General features: G+C 41.8%; 1 protein-coding gene across 1 annotated transcript in view; it reads right to left on the bottom strand.

The window, feature by feature from the left end:
• MBOAT1 (membrane bound glycerophospholipid O-acyltransferase 1) overlaps positions 1-21043 on the bottom strand; it is an 86112-nt gene extending 65069 nt beyond the window's left edge. Inside the window, exon 1 of the mRNA XM_048839979.2 lies at positions 20596-21043. Coding sequence (XP_048695936.1) covers positions 20596-20685 — 90 coding nt within the window. The 5' untranslated portion in view covers positions 20686-21043. The remainder of the gene's footprint in view (positions 1-20595) is intronic.
• Between the last annotated feature and the right edge of the window lie 2697 nt (positions 21044-23740).

Raw genomic sequence — 23740 nt, 5'->3', positions numbered from 1 at the left:
ATTAAGGGTTTATTTCGGACAGCAAGTTGGAGTTCGGCAAGTCAAATATTTCCTTGTAATATCTGACTATGCCACTCAGACAAGAATACAGCGTACACTTCGATTTTCTTTCAGAAGTGAACAACCAACATGCATTTGCCCCTCCCAGTTGGGGCCCATTCCTTTAGTTATGACTCAAATTAAATTCCCCAGGCACCAATGGGAGATACAGGTAAGGACTGCACAATCTTCCAAGTAATATTAGGCCCCAGTTCAGAAATGTGCCTAATTTTAAGCATATGTATAGTCTTATTGATTTCAATGAGATTATTCACATGCTTAAAAAGTTTAACCATAAAGTACATTCCTCAGCTGGGGCCTAAGTTGGTAAGTCTAAAGTTTTGTCTCCCATTTTCCTGTATTGCATCTGTTTTCAAAGTCAATGTAATTCTATTTGAATTTTTCTTCCTATAACAAATACTTTAATGTTCTTTTAAAAAAAACCCAAAAAACAACCACCAACGACCATCAATACCCAACACAGCAACACTCATTATCCTCCCTGCAACAGCCAACATGTGCACACAGCAGAGAGATCAGTAGAAAAAGCAGCATATTCAAGAGGTTGCTCTAAATCAGAGGTGGGCAAACTATGGCCCGAAGGCCGCATTCAGCCCACCAGCCATTTTAATCTGGCCCTTGAGCTCCTGCTGGGGAGCAGGGTCTGGGGCTTGCCTTGCTCCAGTGCTCCAGCTGGGGAGCAGGGTCAGGGGCTGCTCCGCATGGCTCCCGAAAGCAGCGGCATGTCCCCCTTCTGGCTCCTATGCGGAGGCGCAGTCAGGGGGCTCCGCATGCTGCCCCTGCCCCAAGTGCTGCCCCTGCAGCTCCCATTGGCTGGGAGCTGTGGCCAATGGGAACTGCAGGGTGGCGCCTGTGGACAGGGCAGCGCGCAGCAGAGCTGCCTAGCCACACCTCTGTGTAGGAGCCAGAGGGGAGACATGCCGCTGCTTCCAGGAGTCGCTTGAGGTAAGCACTGCCTGGAGCCTGCACCCCTAATCCACCCCCCCTGAACCCCAAACCCCTGCCCCAGCCCCTGACCCCCCTCCCACACTCCAGATCCCTCAGTCCCAGCCCGGAGCACCGTCCTACTCCCCCAAACCCCTCATCCCCAGCCCCACCCCAGAGCCCACACCCTTAGCCAGAGCCCTCAGCCCCCCGGTCCCAGCCCGGGGCCCCCTCCCGCACCCTGAACTCCTCATTTCTGGCCCCACCCTGGAGCCTGCATGCCCAGCCAGAGCCCTCAGCCCCCTCCTGCACCCCAACCCCAATTTTGTGAGCATTCATGGCCCGACATACAATTTCCATACCGAGATGTGGCCCTCGGGCCAAAAAGTTTGCCCACCCCTGCTCTAAACTGTGTAAATGATCTAAAATGATGAAGCTGTTGTCACTGTGTAAAATGTAAGCACACCATTCTGGAAAGAAAGTTATTTGATGAAAAATAAATCTCTGAGATGTGGTAAGGCTAGTAAATATGGATTTGTGAATCTGACTTTGGCTGTTGTTGTTTTCAAACCTTGGTCACAGTACATCAATCAGAAAAATGATGACTTTTAATTACTTAAAACATCAAGGCGAACGTTGCAAGAGTTAGCTGCTTAGAACACATTTTAAAGGGCTCAAGAGGGCTACACTCAAGGAAGGTTATAACACACTGCGTGTGTGTGAGCATTAACAGAAGCAAGGGAAGCAGCCACATTCTGCAGCATATTTCTTCAACTAAAATGTGAGTGCAAAGATTTTCAGAAATGACTGGTGATTTGGGGTGTCTCAATTTGGGGTAGTCAAACTGAGATACCTTAAAGGGGCCTGATTTTTCAGAGGCTGGTACTTTGCGCTTTCTAAAAATCAGGCCCATTTAAGGTATCTAAAAGGGCACCCAAAAATTGAGGAACCAAAATCACTAGTCACTTCTGAAAATCTTATCCAAGATAGCTTTGTCATGTGTTTTAAAATGTTCTGATCTGGTGGGTGTAGTCTACATGATCAACTTCCTGCATCTGCAATGAGAAGGCTTTGGTAAACCTCTAGCCTTCCTGTTCTCTCCACCGTTTCAATAGTCTTACTCCCCCAAAGACACAAACCAACAGAGTTTATGGAAGAAGCAGAGGAGGAGAACTCTCTTAAACAATGGTTTATAATTGAATTTTAAAGGCTGATTCAGAAATATTCCACAAAGAAGAACATTCTTGAAAACAGGGATTAAAATTTTACCAAACACCTTTCTAGCCTCAGAGAGAAAGCTTCTAGCTAGAAGCACATATGGACACAAGGGTATGGAGGAGCCTCCAGAGAGGGCCAGAGATAACATTCTAGTAAGGAGTGCCGCCATCCAGCCACAGGCGTAAGAAAGGGAAGGGCTATTGGTATTTTTGCCAGGGTCTTGTGATTCTGTTCCACCCTCATAATTCTAGTACATACCTTTGCTGCTGATTAGAGCCTTCCCAAAGTAGCAATGGGAAACAAGTGAACCTTGGCAGTTTCAATGAGGCCTTCAAAATGCTGAAAAGCAGCAGTAAAACTAACGTCAGACTTATTAATTTCCCTCTGCTGCACATGGCAAAGCTAAGAGCAAAGGCACCTGAGGTGTCTGGCATGCAAACTCCAAACGTCATACATCAGTTAACGTTTGGAAGGTTATCTTGGCAAACATAAGGGCTAGTAACTTTTTTTAATAACGGAAGCTTAAATTATCCCTAAATTGATGGTGCAGACCCTCACGCTCACTAAAGAAAGCTGCCTGCTCACCATTGGCAAGATAATTTTTTCAAGTCTTGAGTGCAAGCTTCTCTCTCAACAGTTTAACCCTCTTTTGAAGGGCCTCTTACATATCCTAGCAGCCATAGCTTTGTTTCATGCTTCCAATGTGATGGTGACTGTTCAGAATTAGTCAGCATCAGATGTCAGTCATAACTGCCAACATCAAGCAAATGTCTACAGAAGTGCTGGATAAAGCATCCAGGGTCTTAAAATATTACCCTTTCCTGTTGTCCTCTGGCTTAAGGATAAAATTATCTTGCTACTGCACTTAAAATGATACATCTTTGTTTATATTTTACTTATGCACCAGAGTTTACTTATGTACCAGTTTAACTATTTTTTTTTAACTCCTTTAGTACCATAGCGAAAAAGAAACCACTACAGAAGATGTGAACATCTGCAATATCCTGTTGTGGTTGGGGTTGTTTGGTTTTTTTTTTTCTTTCCTATTTCTGCTCATGATCTGACATTGCCAGCAGCATACCTTTCTTTTCTGGGCACACTCAGACTTTACAGCAGTTTACTCTAGATCTTGGCCCATCTTAGGGTACATCTACACTACCCGCCGGATCGGCGGGTAGCAATCGATCTATCGGGGATCAATTTATCATGTCTAGTGTAGACACAATAAATCGATCCCCAATCGCTCTGCCATCGACTCCTGTACTCCACCGCAGCGAGAGGCAGAAGCAGAATCGATGAGGGAGCAGTGGCAGTCGACCCCACGCCATGAGGACGTGAGGTAAGTCGACCTAAGATACATCGACTTCAGCTATTCTCGCAGCTGAAGTTGCGTATCTTAGGCTGATCCCTGCCCCTAGTGTAGACTAGGCCTAAGATTCCTAAGCTAAATTCAGTTAATAACACATTTACAATCCATCATTCTACCAAAAAAATAGGACAAAAAAAGAAAGGCTTAAAAAAAAAAAAAACCAGAAGAAAAGAATTTCAGAAGTGACTAGGGTTCCTCCACTTTTGGGTGCCCAACCTGATACACCTAAAAATAACCGGACTTTCACAGGCAGGTGCTCAGCTCTTTCTGAAAGCCAGGCCTCTTTTATGTATCTCAAGTTGCCCATCTCAGAATTATGAGTTGCTTTTGAAAAATCTTGTCTTAAATTATTTGTAGAATCTTACACAAAAAGATTCTTTGTTGTTGTTGTTGTTTAGGCAAAGAAAAAATCCACACTCTTTTCTGGTTTCAAACTTAGTAACCAAAATCATAGAGAAAAACAGGAAAACACACATCATGGGCAATAATCAGAAGCTGTTGGAGCGCAACAGCATGAAAAAAACAACTTAGAAATCCACATTTTATACTCTAAATTTGAAGGAAAGGGATTATTTTGCTTTTCATTTCTTTGACTACTTTAAAAATATGTTTGCACCTTGATTATCCATTGTATCACAATACAGCACAGGCACTGATTTATAATAAAAAACACCACCACCTATCTCTTGTCTAATATTTTCAATCGGTAGAACTCAAAGGCGGTAAGTATCATGATCCCCATTTTGCAGATAAGGAAACTGAGGCACCGGGACGTGAACCAACACACAGCAGGCCAGTGGCCAAGCCAGGAATAGAATCCAGGTCTCCCAAGTCCCAGTCCAGTGCTCTACCTACTAGATCACACTGCCTCCCTAAAAACAATACTCTGTACTTTTTATTTGTAATATGGCATAGCTTGAAGGTTACAACCCCGATATTGTACTTGTCAAATTAAAAATTGCCGTATCAGTAAAAAAATATCAAAAACAAACAAAGGTGTAGGTCTTTGCCTTTAGTGCAGTAGTGTACTTTTTCAAGGGGGACGTTATCTTTGCCACGTTTATCCAGATATAGAAGAAGCTATGCTCTCTTTTCCTTTGTATATGAACCAATCTCATTTTCTATTTCATGACTATTGAATAGTAAAAGATAACCCTTAAGTTTTAGGAGTACTTTTAAAGTGACCACTCTTAACCATTGAATAAAAACAACCTGTCCTGCCATGAACACACCAACAACATATGTACTAAGAGAAGGGCAGTCTGAGTCTATATTTTAGAAAGAGAAAATGTTGAAGGTAGTATTAGGATTCAACATCACAAACTCAGAACTGTACCTTTCCACTTCTTTCCTCAAACTATATCAAATTTGAACATATTGGAGAGAAAAAAGTATTGGGAGAGGAGTTTGTTATGCTTTAAGTTGCATGAATGATTTTAATGTTTCCTTCAAATAAGTCTTATCCACAATCATAAAAATATGCTTTAGAAGAGCTGGGACATCTCCTTTCTAAATACTTGGGTTGCCAACTTGAATTCTCTCTGTGTTTCCTTGTATAATAAGGCTTTAGACCAGGGATCGGCAACCTTTGGCACACGGCCTGTCAGGGAAACCCGCTAGCGGGCCAGGACAGTTTGTTTACCTGCAGCATCTGCAGGTTCGGCCGATTGCAGCTCCCACTGGCCATGGTTCGCCATTCCAGGCCAATGAAGGCTGTGGGACACAGTGGCCAGCACATCCCTCGGCCCACGCCGCTTCCTGCAGCCCTCATTGGCCTGGAACTGCGAACCGCGGTCAGTGGGAGCTGCGATCGGCCGAACCTGCGGACGTAGCAGGTAAACAAACCGGCCCGGCCTGCCAGCGGATTTCCCTGACAGGCTGCGTGCCAAAGGTTGCCGATCCCTGCTTTAGACCAACACCATCCAGTTATGACAAAAATTCCTTTTAATGGAATAATTCAGTTTTGATCTACAGTATAGGAATCTTTTAAAAGAGCCCTAAAATAACATGGACAAAATTTGCCATTGCTGAAAGGCTAACATAAGTATAGATTTGGGTCGCTACTTCAGTTTTTCCTACCATCCCTAAAATCAGTCTGAGCTGATTATATAACTGGTAGAATAGGTTTTTGTCATCAGGTGGAGACAGGAATTTGAGAAGTTCCTGCTTCTAGCTCCAGGACGATAAGCCAAATTTTTGAGTTCACTCTGGCTGCTCTGGGCCATTCCAATGGCACAAAGTAGCTGAGAACTAGACTGATCTAGATGAACTTTGAACTTGAGCCGCCCATCCTGCAATCAGCAATCAATAGACTCCCACACAGCCAGAAAGCAATATATATATAAAAATCAGATGAAGCGGCAAAGATCATCCTACTGTGAGGGATGTGACCTTACTAGAAGGTACACAGAAATAGCCACTGTAAGAACATAAGAGCTGCCATACTGGATCGGACTCATGGTCCAATATCCTGTCTCCAACAGTGACCAGCACAAGAAGCTTCAGGGGAAGGTGCAAGAAATAATCAGCCCTTCATTAAGGTCTCAACCTAATCACCAATATGGAGTTTTATGTCCTTCCCAATACTCTTTTTTTTTTTTTTTTTAGCATTAGCTAGTATAACTGGATGGTCTTGTTATCCCTCTTTGAATCCTGATAAGTCCTTAGCCTCAGTGACATCCTGTGGAAATGAGTTCCACATTCTAATGGACTGTTGTGTGGAAAAAGTACTTCCTTTTATCATGATTGAATTCACAACCTTTCAATTTCATTAAATATCCCCACATTCTTGTGTTATGAGACAGGAAGAACAGAAGTTCCTGGTCTACCTTTTCTACACCATTCATTATTTTATATAATTTCATCCTGTCCCCTTTCATTAGTCCCCCTTCTAAAGTAACAATCCAAATCCTTTCAATCTTTCTTTCTATGGTTAAGTAAAAAAAAAGTTTCCCATGTAATTGTTCCTCTTTTTGTTTACATTGATTGCCATAAAAATGAAATTTAAAAAATACGAAATAGGATATCAATTATTGTCATCTTTTAACTGACACTTCTGAAGAAAACAGTGACAGCTAGCAAAAATATCACCTTCTGAATAATAATACTGTTTCCATAGCTGACTGGAAAAAACTCTCTCAGAATGTAAAGAATGAGGATGCAAATCAACCCTTGTGTACCAGTTACAGCTCTGTTTGGTTTAATTATTACATCTTGACTTGCTCAACCAAATACTCCCAACTACATGAAGGAGAATTCAGCTGCTCCTTCAGAATGGAATGTCTTTCCTGAGCTGATCAGCAAAACCAACACCCTCTCCTCACCCAAAATGCTCTGGAAGTCCCACATCTTTTGTGATGCCTATAAGAAATTAGCTAACGAAGTTGTTGTTATAAAGCAACTGGGGATAGTCTCCATGTATGTGTGACCATGCATGGCTAAACAGATATAAAAATAATATCATTGAGACATGCCTAATCCTCACCTTGACCAGTTTCCTTCTATATTGGACCCATTCTTCTTACCCTTTGTCTTATGTCGTCTGCTATTTGCATTTACTTGTTGCATGAGTGATCCTTTCAAGTGTCCTTTTCTTTCTGAACTACTAACCCTACTTCCTTCCCTACATCATGGGTCTGCAAGCAGGAAGTAGGGCCCACAGTGGAAAAAAAGCGTAAAAAGTTTACACTTAAATAAAAACCCCACAAATTATTTAATCTCTTGGAAGCCTATTAAAGTTAACAGTGTAGGTAGGGAATATGACTAAATGTTAATATATTGCTTAGACTGTTAAAAGTACAAAGTAAACATTGAGTATAGTGTGGCCAAGTTAATGTTGTTGTAGGAATATTAGGCCAGATTTTCAAATCTGTGGTCCCAATTTAGCCAGCAGAGAATTATGAGAAAAAAGCATGAATGAGTTGTAGGTGAATAATAGTGCCCCCAATTCATTGTGAGTTCAAAAACTCTGCTATCAAAAGTGGAGGCTTCCCTTGAAGACTCAAAAATGGAGGCTTCCCTTGAAGACTAGGCCCTTCAAATTTCCAAATCACCTTACTTTTCTGCATTTAATTTCCTCATCCCTAGTGCTACATTAGTGTACAGTTTTTGCATTTAATGCAGTTTGCAGAGCATTTTGAAAGACTCTTCAGAATGAAAAGTGCTATGTAAAGGTAAGATAATTTAATAAAGTGAGAAGCTGCAGTACCAATGGGAGTTGCAGGGAGGAAAAATAGTGGTGGTAACATATAATCCCGATCGATGAATCACAGCTCCTCAGACTTGGTGTGAATGCTTATTACCAGCCTCAACAGGCTAGTGATAAGAAATAGTATGTATGTGAGAGATAAAGAAAGTCAGCATTGAACTATTCTTTAACACTCCTTGTGTCCATAATGGGGGGACACATAATGGGGGGGGAGGGGAACTACTCTTTAAAAGTACAGTTATCTGAGAAGATTTAAACTGATCATTAACCACATCTGTCTAAAAAATTTTTTTTTAAATACAGTGGAAAAGATATATATGAATGTCAATTCATGGAAGTTGTATTAAAAATGGTTCTTAAAAAATGTCCACTTTCATACCTCCCTACATCTTCCACATTGCTATCCTATGTACACACCAATGCCAAACACAGCCTTGGACAAGAGAATGGAAAAAAGAGCTCAGGTCCGATTAGAGCTTTCATCATGGGTCTCGGACATGCAGCGCACGGAAAATGTACACAACCAGTGGTTGAAGTTCCTTTCTGGGCCTGAATTAGCTACTTTTAATATTTTGTGTTTAAGCCAAACTCTGAAACAAATCCAAACCAGTTTTGTTAGATCATTAATCCAGATTCCTCAATTTCCATTTCAGCAATTGTATTTCCACTTATATAAAAACACCCCCTTCACTAAGAAGCCTGCCACACTGGCAGGCAGTACAGTGCTCAGTTTCACCGAGACCTGGAAATGCTACTGAGGCTCATTCCCAGGGGACAAGGAGCACTTTATTTCACACGTCAGAAACCCTCTCTCCCCAGCAATTAAAGCAGGTTTGACTGGCCCAAGAGGAAATCAGCAACCCTCCTCAGAAAAAGGGAGAGTGGCCTGAATGTCTGGTCTGGGATACAAAGAATACAAGAGAATGTTTTCCGGGAAGAAAATAAAGACTCACTAGAAAAATAATCCATTATGATGTCACAAAGCTACAAGCCTTCACGTATGGCTTTCAATGTAAAAAGTTTCATTCTCTCGCTAAGAATTCTTTTAAGCTGTTTAAGATCTCAGGCAACCCAGATGTAAAAATGGGCTAAACACAGGAATTCAGTGAAAAATGCAGATATGGAGGACAGGGTTACATTTAAAATGGAACTCTATAGTCAAAGCCCGCACTAGGGTTCAGGGTCTCTCTCTTTTTTCATACCACACGTGTCATAAATATAAAGGGAAGGATAAACCCCTTTGAAATCCCTCCTGGCCAGGGGAAAGCTCCTCTCACCTGTAAAGGGTTAAGAAGCTAAAGGTAACCTCGCTGGCACCTGACCAAAATGACCAATGAGGAGACAAGATACTTTCAAAAGCTGGGAGGAGGGAGAGAAACAAAGGGTCTGTGTGTCTGTCTATATGCTGGTTTCTGCTGGGGACAGACCAGGAATGGAGTCTTAGAACTTTTAGTAAGTAATCTAGCTAGGTATGTGTTAGATTATGATTTCTTTAAATGGCTGAGAAAAGAATTGTGCTGAATAGAATAACTATTTCTTTTGTGTATCTTTTTTGTAACTTAAGGTTTTGCCTAGAGGGGTTCTCTATGTTTTTGAATCTAATTACCCTGTAAGATATCTACCATCCTCATTTTACAGGGGGGGTTTCTTTATTTCTATTTACTTCTATTTTTATTAAAAGTCTTCTTGTAAGAAAACTGAATGCTTTTTCATTGTTCTCAGATCCAAGGGTTTGGGTCTGTGATCACCTATGCAAATTGGTGAGGCTTTTTATCCAACATTTCCCAGGAAAGGGGGGGGGTGCAAGTGTTGGGAGGATTGTTCATTGTTCTTAAGATCCAAGGGTCTGGGTCTGTAGTCACCTAGGCAAATTGGTGAGGCTTTTTACCAAACCTTGTCCAGGAAGTGGGGTGCAAGGTTTTGGGAAGTATTTTGGGGGGAAAGACGCGTTCAAACAGCTCTTCCCCAGTAACCAGTATTAGTTTGGTGGTGGTAGCGGCCAATCCAAGGACAACGGGTGGAATATTTTGTACCTTGGGGAAGTTTTGACCTAAGCTGGTAAAGATAAGCTTAGGAGGTTTTTCATGCAGGTCCCCACATCTGTACCCTAGAGTTCAGAGTGGGGGAGGAACCTTGACAACACGTAAGAACTGTAAAACACAAGGGCATCATGGGTCGCGAAGCCCCTAGTAAAACTTCGGAACAAGGGGCGGAGCATTTTCAGCAGAGGTCCCTTGCTCTGGAGTTTCCAGCCACTGGAAGCTAGGATATGTCTTTGGGCCCTAAAAGAGAGAAAGCCGAACGAAAGATAAGCGCACAGGCCTCCCTCAAGTAGGAAGAAATAATATGGCCAGTGAGTTTCTCTCTCCACCCACCCCAAGATGTCTTCCTCCACAACAACCCACAGATCTTTGATGTAACTGAGTGAAGACTGGAGAGAACAGTCTGATTCAGAACAGCAACGATGCTTTTTATAGTTTCTGTGTTTGGTGCCTAAATGTGTGGTGATGGTCACGGTCACGCTATATATAGACATTCTGATCAACCAACTCAGGGCTCCTCCAGCAAATCAAGCAAACTAAGGACTAGAGCTAGTTTTTCAGCTAAATGTTTTTTAATTGGAAAATGCCAATTAGTTGAAACTGAAACTATGTAAGGAAAAGGTAACTTTCCTGATGCAAAAAATTTATGAACAAAGTTTTGAAATTGTCAAAACACCCTATACTGACATTTTCAAAATGTCAATATTTTTCTCTTTGAAATTACTTTTTATTTTGAAATTTAAGTTAGTTTATACTAAAAAAAAATATAAACAAATGTTTAAAGGTCAAAATCAAAATATTTTCTAACGTTTCTATTGACCCAACACAAAACAAAGTTTTGGATTTTTGTGTCATGAAGATGCTTGAGATTTCAAATTTTCATCCCAATTTAGGATGGAAAAAATATTTTAAAATTTTGAAAATTCTTGTAGGATAAGAAAACCATTTCCCCACCTAGCTCTAGTAAGGGCACAACATATTTCAAGTGAGGAAAAAAGTAAAAAAAAAAAGTTTTCTTTTACAGTTTGAGTTTGTCCTTGTAGCTCAGAAGTGGCAAATTCAATTTTTTGTGCCTTCATTTTTGCTTCACACTTCACCTATATGATTGCAGAGCAGTTTAAAAATGTCCTAAGCCACAAAAGCAAAGATTACAGAAACAGAATTTTTCAAACTAAGATCAGCAATAGATTAGAAGAGCATGACTGGATGCCCTCTTGCTCTGGGGCAGGAAACATCTGATCAAGAGATTTCCCTGTAGTCATTTTTCAAAGTGACCCTGCAAATTGACAGTAAATTGCACAAGATGTATGGACCAAGTGAAACAATTTACAGGAGAGAGACTGAAATCCACCAGGTTGACAGAAGTAAAGTGAAAGATCAGCCAGTGAAATATTCTGAAGAAAGAGCTAAATGAATGTCAGAGGCGTTACTGAAGGACAATGGCAGCTTTCGTGCCAGAATATAATTGAACTTCTAGAATGTTAAGCATGCTCTTACAATTTAAGTACGCTTGATAGACTAGCTGGGCAAGGAGAAAGGGATCTAGTAAGCTTTGCATGTAAATAGTTTCCAGTAATTTTAAAACCGATTAGATCATATGGTACATTAGACATGGTATAGGCTTTCAGTTCCAAAAGAAAATCTAGTTTGTTGACATCAAGTTTGTACCTTGCAGCTGATTTTGTCGTTTTAGATAAGGATGGAGGGCTAGAGTCATCGCTGCACTGGTGGAGACCCTGGCGCAGGACCAGACTTGCACCTCCTTTATCCTGGGACTACTGGGAGCCAGTTTGGCTATGCTATCCTGAGAGCTGCCCATCCATATGGGTCTTGCAGAACCTGGGGATTAGGAGCATAGAAAAGCCACAACCAGGCCTCTTCCTGCACCCAACAAGTCCCCAGTATTGGCATCTCCTGTGGAAGTGGAGTGGGGAGCAGGGAAGGTATAGACAGCACTGTGCTTGTCACAGAGGCCCCTAGACTGAAGTAGGCTGTAGAGTGGCTTTGGGGCTACTTTGCACTGGTGAATCAGTCCCACTATGATTAACGTAGAGAGAAAACTTCAGGAAATTCTATACAAAATCCCTAACGTTTATTTTTCCAGATCTTATATAATACAAATGAGAAGGAAAGGAAAGTGCACAAAGTAGGAAAATTTATGAGAGGCTGTTTCCCAACTGCAATTTTGTCCCCTGCCAAATGGAAAATTTATCAGGACAAAAACTTTGTTTTCAGTTAACAAGGAGATGTAGAAATACTTACTTGCATAATATCAAGATGCTAAGAACTCTGAGGCCGAAATTGCCATCTGAATGAGAACAATGTAGAGATGGGGCACATATTTCTAAGCCAGAGAGAAGTCTGTAATATTATTACCTTATTATTACATCCTTCTCAAACTGATATTGGTGCACAGAGTGGAAATTAGTCTCTTCCATTCCTCTCTGTCATTTGCTGCTGTTTTCATCACCTCTGTGGTGTTGATATTGACTGTTATGCCCTCCCTGATAAGAGCTCTTCTTAAGGTTTCTCTTAGATGCCTTTGTTTCCTCACACCAGTTGGGTTTCCACTTGACAGCTTCATGCCGGAATCTGTTAATGTGTCTACACTGCAATTAGACACCCTTGGCTGGCCTCTGCAAGCTGATGGGCTCACAGGGCTGAGGCTAAGGGGCAGTTTAATTGCTGTGTAGACAGCTGGGCTCGGGCTAGAGCCGAGGCTCTGGGACCCCATGAGGAGGGAGGGTCCCAGAGCCCAGGCTCCAGCTCAAGCCTGAATGTTTACACCGCAATTAAAGAGCCCCTTAGCCTCAGCCCTGCAAGCCCGTCAGTTGGCACAGGCCAGCCGTGGGTTTTTAATTGCATAAACATATCCTGTGTGTTGGCATACAGAATACATAGCTCAAATAAATCCACCTTTTATCTCTGATTCTGGTGGAAATGAGCTTCTAGCTGGTGATTTTTTGTATCTCTTTGATGATGATTAAATCTTTCCAACAAATGCCCAGAATCTTCCATAGGCATTTATTTTTAAAGGCTTCTAGTCTTCTGTATAACATTTTATAACATTACAGAGGATTATATTGGCCTGCATAGGGAATAATGCTCAGGTGGTAACCTCAGTCCATGGCAGGGAACATAGCTTCATTCTTCCTGTAAAATGTTATATACCTGTATGGCATCATATAAACAATTAAACAATACTTCCATTTTAACTACATTAAAATAGCATCAAAAGCTAGCAAAGTTAAAGTTGTCCCATGAATGCTTAGCTGTACCCCTCTGTGAATATACATGCAGGATACAGTCTTTAGATTACATTAGCACAGACTGTTCCTCAAATAACTGAATATCAGACAACTTTTCTATAGCCAGTTCAGTGTGAGTCTTGCAATGAGGCAATAAATCTAACAGGGTGGATTTGATTTAAATCAAATTGATTTAAATCACTAGTCAGGAAGACTTGATTTAATCATGGTTTTCTACATAAAAGTCCATTCTTGTTGGTTGTTATAACCTTAATACATATTCTTCACAACTCAGAGATAGATGTAGGTTTCATTTTTAGAAGATACACACTATACATTTTTAAACAGTGATTTATTTTGAAAACTTTTCAGACTAGTTTTATAGCTATATCAGAAAATGAATGATTGTTTGGTTATTTCATTTACCAAATGTAAGTGAAGCAGGTATTTATGAAGTCATTGGAAGGTGAACTATCATTAATATTAACTATCTTTAGATAAAATGCTTTTTGAGGAAAAATCCTATCAAAAAAATCCGATTTAAATTAAAAAAATCTGATTTTTTTTAAATCATTGATTTTTATCCTAAAATCTAACAGTGCTACTGCTATTCAAAATAACAAATCAAGTTTTTCATTTTCAGAGTGCAGCACATTAAAGAATTAAATGAAATGTAACAGTTCAGGACAGACATTAACAATTATTCCTGTATTAAAAAAAAACAGCATTAAAATTTGTGTGTGGGCCATCTCATTCCCACTTGCACCCATTACAAAAATTTAATTTCTAGCCACAAAATGTAGTTGTATGTTTCAGGTTAAAGTCATCTACTAACTCACTTACTTCTCTGTCAAAAATCCTTGTCTGTTTAGGATTCTAAAGACACAAGGTGGGTGAGACAATTTTTATTGGACCAACTTCTGTTGGTGAAAGAGAGAAGCTTTCAAGCTACACAGAGCTCTTCTTCAGCTTGTCTCTTTCCCCCAACAGAAGTTGGGCCAATAAAAGATATTCCCTCATCTACCTTGTCTGTCTAATATCCTGGGAACAACCCTCCTACAACAAGACTAGAGTCCTAAACTCAGTTAATTTGATCAGTAATAAATTGTTGCATTTTTCTCGATTTACTCCTTGTTATGATACACAGCATCCCAATTAAGATTATTTTAGATTCATTTAGGAAAAAGAATCTCTAGTGGGTCATGGAGGGGGAGGGATAGCTCAGTGGTTTGAGCATTGGCCTGCTAAACCCAGGGTTGTGAGTTCAATCCTTCAGGGGTCCATTTAGGGATCTGGGGCAAAAATTGGGGATTGGTCTTGCTTTGAGCAGGGGGTTGGACTAGATGACCTTGAGGTCCCTTCCAACTCTGATATTCTATGATAATCTAGTCCATTCCATGGTATTAAGGCAGGATTCATTTCATTCTGCTCTATGCTACACAGCCTGGAAGAAAAATCTAAACAAATTAGTGACCGATGAACCTCAGAATATGGACAGTTCAGCTTGAATTTCAACAAACTTACCAAAGATTCTTACCCGGTCTCTTAGACCTGATTCTTATCTGGTCTCTTAGACCTTTTCAAAAGCTGGGCTACAAATGTCACATAAACAAGCTTGTGGATGATAATTCAGCTCACTCTCTTCTAGTCCTGGCAAGAACCAGGAAGAATAGGGCAAAACTGAAAACAGATAGCTACAGATTTAACTGAAGTTTTCTGAGCTTCCACAAAGATTTGGTATTACATTTGAGACCAAAGTTTAGGATGATTTATACTTTATCCAAATGGAAAATCTCTAACACACATCCTCCTCACAACTGATGCCTAAGCAGTTTTAGTGGAAAAGCCATTCAAATCACTGTCAGTAAGACGTCCCCAATACATTTTGTTCAGAGACTTAGATGAAAGTGTGCTTGGCCTGTAATCATTTGCGTGAATGTTCCATTTAAACTGCTGCCAAGACACAAACATGAAGTCCAGCTGCAGTGAATGAATTCAAGTAAAAAATAGGTGTGTTAATAACCATGTATAACACACATAGAAAACGTCAATCATTCATAGATACTAAGGTCAGAAGGGACCATTATGATCATCTAGTCCAACCTCCTGCACAATGCAGGCCACAGAATCTCACCACCCACTCCTGCGAAAAACCTTTCACCTGTCGGAGCTACTGAAGTCCTCAAATCGTAATTTAAAGACTTCAAGGAGCAGAGAATCCTCCAGCAAATGACCCGTGCCCCATGCTACAGAGGAAGGCGAAAAACCTCCAGGGCCTCTTCCAATCTGCCCTGGAGGAAAATTCCTTCCCTACCCCAAATATGGCGATCAGCTAAACCCTGAGCATATGGGCAAGATTCACCAGCCAGATACTACAGAAAATTCTTTCCTGGGTAACTCAGATCCCACCCCATCTAACATCCCACCACAGGCCATTAGGCCTATTTACCATGAATATTTAAAGATCAATTAATTACCAAAATCATGTTATCCCAGTATGTCCCTCGGCCCGCGCTGCTTCCTGCAGCTCCCATTGGCCTGCAGCGGCAAACCGCAGCCAGTGGGAGCCACGATCGGCCGAATCTGCGGACGCGGCAGGTAAACAAACCAGCCCTGCCCACCAGGGGCTTTCCCTGTACAAGCGGCGTCCCAAGTTTGGGAAACACCGCCATAGATAAAGGGACACAGTCAAATCCTAAACCGTTTGAACTCTGTCTGAAAGATCATCTTGCTTCCCTTGTGATATCACAGAAATTGCAGACAATGGAGGTACTCAAGCTAAAAGGCCCCTGGTTTAAAAGGGAGGGGAAGCTGTGGGAGTGCATTCTCTCTGAAGAGGCCTTGACACTGTAACTCACTTTGCTAAAAGTCAACAAATCCAGGCACTGTCAGACTAAGTTGGGGGCATGCTAAAACGCTCACCAGGGAGGATTAAACTGAGGTTTTGAGATGGGCATTTATGGTGGGTGGAGGGGGCTGCTGAAAAGGGAATTTGGGTTATCAAACAGACTATGCTGTGAAGGAGCCTTGAGTGGTAACGTTTTTTCTAATTTCAGAGTGGTAGCCATGTTAGTCTGTATCAGCAAAAACAAGGAGTCCAAGGACTCCTCGTTTTTTCTAATAAGATATTTATCTTTTGTTTGTATTTGTAACACTTGTACATGGGTTAAGCATTGCACATGGATAAAAATACACAGTCAAGTCCTTGCAGACATACTTGTACAGTGCAGTTAAGCACATCTACTTTTATAACTTAATATTGTCTAAAAGATTTCTATTACTCCAAGTCTGCTCTTTAATTTGATGTATCTGACTCCAATTTACGCTGCGGGGCTGTGGTAGAACTGGTGACTTTGAGCATATCAGGTGGAAGTGTTCTTTTGCCTTATATTACTGGAGGTGTATACTGTGGTGAGCCAATATTTTTAAAACAGAAATCAGCTATTCAAGGCTTGCTTTACTGGCTATAATGATGTCCTAAACACTGTATTATTTTTATCCTCTTTTGCATCTGGTACTCTTGCAGCTAAAGAAGTACTGCCACAGAATCATGCTCCAATTAATGAAAGGTTTGTTAAATAGAAGGATATGTTATCTAATTGAAACTTACAAGTAAAAAAAGAATATATACCATTTATGTGGAGACATGGCAACTCTTTATTACGTACGTAAACCAGCAAACCTTGCTAGCATCTCATATTAATATAATGTTTGGTCAGTAATAGTTTTAGTACTGTCTAATTTCTAGATGTGTTGACTAATTAGATGCTCTTTAGAACTCTACATTATTTTGAAACATGATTCATCTTTTCATTTTTAAAAAGGAGGAAAAAAAACTATGTAAAAATGTCACTCTCTTACTCTACACATATGCTCCACGCACTTGTTCAAGATGATTATTTTACCTACATACATTTTTCCCCTATTGTTGTTACAGCAGAGCCAATACAGCTATGAAAGAACACGCCAGATTCTATTTTAACTCAGGCTTCATCAACAGAATGGCCAGCTGAGGGCAGACTGCAGCATCTTTATTAGGAGTCATGTGAAAGTTAGAAAACAAACACATACAGCTTGATTTTTACATCCCCAGCTCAGCTTGTGGTCCTGGCATTTATCGCAGGGTGAAATTCTCCCAGAGGCAGATGGGCTAGGGAAGAGCCGCAATATAAAGAAACTATCACAATTCCATTGTGCTCTGGTGGGTGGATGCACAGCAGGCATGCAGGGTACTCCCAGAGCCCTTTTTAGTAGCAATACTGAGCTCCAGACAGGCACTAGGGGAGCAGGATGGGTGTGGACAGATTTCAAGATCTGCACTGAACCCACAGCCACAGATGCATGTAGACTAGAGGACACACAAGGTTAATTTCCCTTATAACAGGCAAGAGCCTGATTTAGAAGCCATGGAGGGACCATTAATATTTTAATAAAGGATTCCTACAAGATGTTTCCCTTTATACGCACGATTTATAATAAACGCTATGTTCTTTTAGCCAGAGAGGCAAGTTCTGCATAAAAAAGGGATTAAAAACTGAACAATCCATATTTATTTTTTCATTTAAACAAAAACCCCTCTCCCCCACCAAAGGAAGAAGGCAACACCACCTGGCAAACAAGCTTATATTTAGCACAAAGGTTGGAAGTGTTTGCATTTTGTTCCTATCTATATTGACTCTATTGCACAGAGCTTAATCTATGTCATTTGAAGTGAGGCTAGGTGTGTAAAGCTCTTGTGGGGAGCTCTGGGCATGTCCTACCTCAGGGAAATCTGAAAATCTTTGACACTTGGCACAAGCTGGTGCATTCCAAAGGCAAAAAAAAAAAAAAATCAGATCTTAGAAGTATTCTTATGAGTCCCATGAATCAGTCTTCTTGCAGAAATATTTAAGCAGATTCCATAAGAGGAAGGCACATCACCCCAATCTTTCTCAAAAATTCTGGAGGAATTATAACACAGGGCTTTCATAACTGTCACGAGCCCCTCTCATTACAGCTAATAGGGTGACCACCCAATTCCTTATTTAAAGGGACACTGACCATTTTACACATTCATTTGAAGCTTATGATAACTGCATTGTATTTTTCTGTTGCCCTAAAGTATATGCTTGAGAGACAAGTATATGATATGCTAAGAGAAATAGTGTGAAATAAAGTGGTGTCCCTTATTTTTCATGTGTTTTTTCTCTTATTTCCATCCAACAATTGTGGTCACCCTACCTGCTACCCCACTCCCTCTCGTGTGTATGTGTGTTTCATTATGTCCACTACAATCCCTATAAAGTTCCCTAAACAATGACCATTCAGGCTTTGGGCAATGAGGGGGATAAGTGGTGAATTTTGTCCATAGAGAATATAGTCTTTATGTCATCTTCACTGAAGGGAGGAATATATTTTTGAAAGCTATTCACTTTTCAGTCAGTCTGCCGAACACTCTTTGTACTGTACACTGATGTATGCCGTCCCGGCCAATACGTAGTGTTTGTATATGGTTCCTTTAACACTGTTTTAAAAATGTTTCCATCCCATAATACCTTTAAAAATACGAAAGGAAGAAAAAGAAAAAAACTCTTTGTCCTGCCTCTAAAGTAAGCAGACTGGACTAGCAGATACGTTCACAGATAGGTTTACAGGTAGAATTTACAATAAATCCTGTTTTTTCCTGTAGTTACTAAATACTAGAAATACCAATCTTTTAAAAATATTATTTTTTAGTAAAAAAACCCCACATTATCTGTACGCATGCACAAATTTAAAGTTGCATGTATAGCCTTAGGAGTTTAAGTTGAGGGGGAAGGGAGCAGGGGCTGAAAATTTCTTTTTTATTATTAATTTATAAAAACAATAGCCAAAACGGTGCATAGCTACTGAGTGAGTAAAAGAGAACAAGTCAATCTTAATATCCTGGTTTTTGTTGATTTCAACACCTACTCTAAATCTTTGTTGTCTTGGTTTATCTCACAGCACAATCTCAACTACTGAACACATCAGTCTGCTGATATAGCAAACTTCCAGGCTGAACTTCCTCATTGCTGAAAGAATGTAGAAAGGGCAGTAGGTGTGTGTATGCTTGAAAAATGATAAAGAGAAAAGACCAACCGATGTTTTCTCTACCTGTTAGAGGTCAATTTCACAATGAGCCTACAAATGAACATGTGATAGCACAACCCCATATATCATGCCATGCATGAGTGCTCTGAACACTCTTGCATTCCTGTAAGATGCTTTTCTAATATTTTTTTTATTTTGAGAATTGATTACACATCTCAGCACAGGTATTTTGGGGATCAACAGTCCCTTATTATTACGGAAGTCCCTTTTCCTAATCTCCCTTCCAAGGAGGTATAGTCTGGAACAACAGCTGAATTAATTGGCTACAATTTTATGAGCTACAACACTCAACCCCTGTCCCCTGACACAAAATGTATTCAAATAGCTGTTTTGGTTAGTCAGCTGCTAAGTGACTATGAGGCAAATACCACCATCGCCATCCCCCAAAAAACTGTTAAACTTTCCCTTATTTAGTTCAATATCACTACTTGTAGCAGCATTAATCCCTAAAGAATACTATGACTCTGAACAGTGGGAAGAGCCATGTATAGCTACCTAAGTAATAATAGCTCAAATAAGTGCTAACAAGACAGATAACAGAATTTATTTTTAAATATAAACAAAAATTGTGGAACTAACAAGACACCTGCTAACCTTCAGTGCTTGATCTCTTTGCTTTCTATTACACAGCATCCCCATCTTTCATTCGTACGTATCTATTTACCCTGTAAAATCTTCAGCGCAAGGACTTTGTCTTCAGGCTGTCTGTAAAATGCCTTTAACACATTTGATGTTATATAATTATAGTTGTAATTTATAACTAATAAAGCATTCTGAGTTCCTCAAAGTCTACAGGGGTTATGCCAGGGTTTTAAAAGTATGTTTTTATGCATGGACAAGAAATATCTTTTAAAATACAAACTGAATTTCAGAATCTAAAGCCATAAGTGGAGAAAAATAGTAGTGTCTGCTCTGCAATCTGTACACATGTTGTGCCCATTTTCCTTTTTTCTTAAAAATAAAATCACAAAGATTCTTGACTTTCTGATCTCTTCTGGCTGCCCTTTCAAATTAATCTTATCTGTCTTTTAACATATATGTCCATTACAAGTTATCTGATCTGTGCACTTTGACCTTGCATAGGTTTGTTTCTTGAGGTACCGAGACAGACCACCTTTGCAAAATGTCATACGAAATAACTGATCTGTGGCAAACCTCCTCTCTCACATACAGAGCCCTATGTAAAATATCCCATGCAATGTATCTAATAGGTCGCAAATTACTCTTGTACGGCGTGGTCTGACACACATGTCATATAAGCTTGCAAAATAAGCCTTGTCTAGCCCAGATCTCCAGTCCCGTCGCATCATACTGAAGGTTATTAGTTCCTCCCGACGTCTTCTCCCTCCCGTTCCCCAGGCACAACCGGCCCCTTGCTGGGGCACCCCTGATCCCCGTCATCTGTGTCGGTTTTACCTGGTCCAGCGGGATGCCCAGGAGCTGGCTGAGCGGGTGCAGCAAGGTGGAGCCCGTGGTTCGGTAGGGGACGCCGGGTGCCTCTGCCATCCTGCATCCCTCCCGCCTGGGCCTCCCTCCGCTCCTAGCCACCGCAGCGCCGGGGCCGGCCGGAGCCCCGCACACACACACACACACACGTGCGCCCGGCCGATGCAGCGGCGGCGGCGCCTAGGCTCTGCCCCTCCGGCGGCCGCGGGTTGGTTGCGATGCCCGCTCCCCGCTTCCTACTCGGCGGGGGGAACTGGGCGGCGGCCGAAGCAGCATCCTCCAGGCGGAGCCTCAAGACAACCGCCTTGAGGGGCTGGAGGGGGAGCCGGCTGGCGGCGGGGGCGTGCCCATAGGCGGAGCCGCCAGTCACTCGGCGCGCTGGGCGGAGGCCGGAGCGGGCGGGAGCTGGAGTCAGTGGAAGCGCGCGGAGGGCCGCGGGGGCCGCTGGGTGCGCGCGGGAAGCGAGCGGAGCCCCTGGGCGCGGGGCACTCGCCGGGCTCCTGCCCGTTACTCCGCCCGCTGAAACGTCACCTGCGCCGGCCCGCTTACTGCTGCGGGGGCTGCGCCCGCCTCTGGGGAAGCACAGACACTCCCGCCCCCCCCCGCGACGCCTTTTGAGAGCAGGGGCTGCCTGGCAGGCGTCTCTGGGCAGCTGGTCCGCACCTCGGCAAAATGATCCTGGAGCAGCGGCTGAGGGGTGAAGCGAGGGGAGCCCTTCACTTGGAAACTGGCATCTAATGCCCCCGCATCCCGTGTGAAACACCGAGTCATTAAAAAAAAACCCAAAAACCATTTTCTAGGACTAATCATGCCCATCACAACTTTATCAAGAATAAAACACTGGGGGAGGAGAGGGGGTGCCCCTGCCATATAAGGTTGTCCCATGCTGTTCGTACAGTTCTCTTTTTTTCTCTTGAAGGGTAAATGCTCACCTTGCAGCTGCCCAGGTTTGTGTCTGGCAAAAATCCCTAGGGAATGTGGGACCTGTAGAAACTGTCACACAATTTAGGTATATACGGCTGAAGAGTAGTCTTTCAGGATGGGAAATTGTACAAAAAACGCCAAGGGATTCCATTTTTTTGAATGGCATGGAGAGAATAACCAGGAAGAGCTATCTCCCACTTCTGCAAAAGTTAGTCGTTGTTGGTGTTTATTCACACCTACTGTCAGATGCCACTTCTACTTTTTGGGAAACAGCTGACACATTATGTATTTTTCTTGTTATTTCTTGTTACCCCTGACCTTATTAATGACACTAAGATTGTACTGATAAACAGCATGTGATCCACACATTCAACCCAGAATATAAATACAATTTTCAGCACATCTAGCCTATAGGAATGTAGAGCTGGAAGGGTCCTCAAAAGGTCATCTAGTACACACGCACATGCTGAGGTAGGACCACGTACACATACACACCACCCCGACGTGTTTTTCTAACCTGGTCTTTAAAACCTCCAGTGATGGGGATTCCACAAGCATCCCTCCTTCAATAAACTTTTCTAGTGCTTAACTATCCTTATAGTTAGTAAAAGCTTTCTAAGGAATATAGTTTCCTCTTCAGCTTAAGATAAGCTTTAGTACAGAGGTTCTCAAACTGTGATCCGTGGACCACCAGTGGTCCGCAAGCTGCATTCAGGTGCTCCAGGGATAGTTCCCTCCAAGGTGCACACCTGGGCAGCCGCACACGAGAGAATGAAGGGCCAGCCACCTAATTAGTGGAGCCACACAGGAGTGGTTCCACTAATTAGGTGCCTGGACCCTAGAGAAGACGCACATGTAGGTGAGGTGGTGGCCTTGGGGGGAATAAGGGGTAGGTGTGAGGTGGCAGTAGGGCGAGAAGAGAGGTTGCGGGGGGGGGGGGGATTTGGGATGTGCAGGGCTGCGGCGGCCAGAGAAAGAGGCAACTTTCCCCAGCTCCGGGGCTGCGGCTGCTGGGGAGAGATGGCCCTCCTTCCCAGCCTCAGCTCTGTGGCTGCTGCAGTGGGGGAGAGAGGGAGAAACCCCCCTCCTTCCTTGCCCCAGCTCATGGACTGCCGCAGTGGGGGAGAGAGGCACATTCATTACATTAGAAAGGTAAGACTACTGATATTAAAATATGAGTTGTATGCTTTTATTTGTAGAACAAAAAACGTTAATTACGAAGGGTTTTTTTATATAGCGCTTTTATCCAAAGTGCTTTACAATAGTTAGCTAACAGTACAGACAACATTTCGAGAGATCATTAAGTGGTCTGCCGAGACCCTCAGCAATTTTCAAATGGTCTGCGGAAAAAAAAGTTTGAGAACCACTGCTTTAGTATACTTGGTCAGACATATCAATGTATATATCAAATATCTTCTAAGTGCCTGGTCTCAGCAGCTATTTCCCCAAAGAAATGGCATAGCTTTTCCTCTCAAGTATTGCCTACTCTCCAGTTCTGTTAGCTCTCTAAATCTCAAATGAATCTGTATCAGCCACACTTTAGAATTCTCAAACAGCATATTTGAGGCAAGTCCTGTTAACATGTTAAATGTGCAGTCACTCCATCTGGTTCCCTAAAACAAGAAGTAACAGCAATGCACACACACTCTAACTGTAATAATAACTATATACATAATAAAATAGTAATAATGTATCGGAAGTATAGTAGGCACATTACGGACATATGAGGAGAGTAATTGAAGGATGCATAGTTTTGCATTGCTTTGACTGGCCAATGAACTCTTCCAGGCAGTCTCATTAACATATAAACCTTGTCTTTATTCAGATATTTAATCACTTAAACACAATTTGTAACATTCAAGTTAGGTGATGCAATGTTGATCATAACTGACAGAGAGGCAGGATGATCCAGTCATTAGGGTGCAAGCATTGCACATAGAGGGCTTGAGCTAAATTCCTTTCTCAATAAGTCTGTGTGACCTTGGGCAAGTCATTTACTGTCTGTGTGCCTCAGTTCTCCATTTGTAAAATAGGGATACAGTAGAACCTCAGGGTTAAGAATACCAGAGTTACAAACTGACCAGTCAACCAGACACCTCATCTGGAATGAGAAGTATACAATCAGGCAGCAGCAGAGACACACAAAAAAAGCAAATAAATACATTGTGTTAAACATAAACTACTGAAAAAA

The sequence above is a fragment of the Caretta caretta genome, chromosome 2 (assembly GCF_965140235.1).
Source record: "Caretta caretta isolate rCarCar2 chromosome 2, rCarCar1.hap1, whole genome shotgun sequence".
NCBI classification, from domain to species: domain Eukaryota; kingdom Metazoa; phylum Chordata; order Testudines; family Cheloniidae; genus Caretta; species Caretta caretta.
Note: the sequence above shows the minus strand (reverse complement) of the source record. Positions and strands in the feature narration are given on the sequence as shown.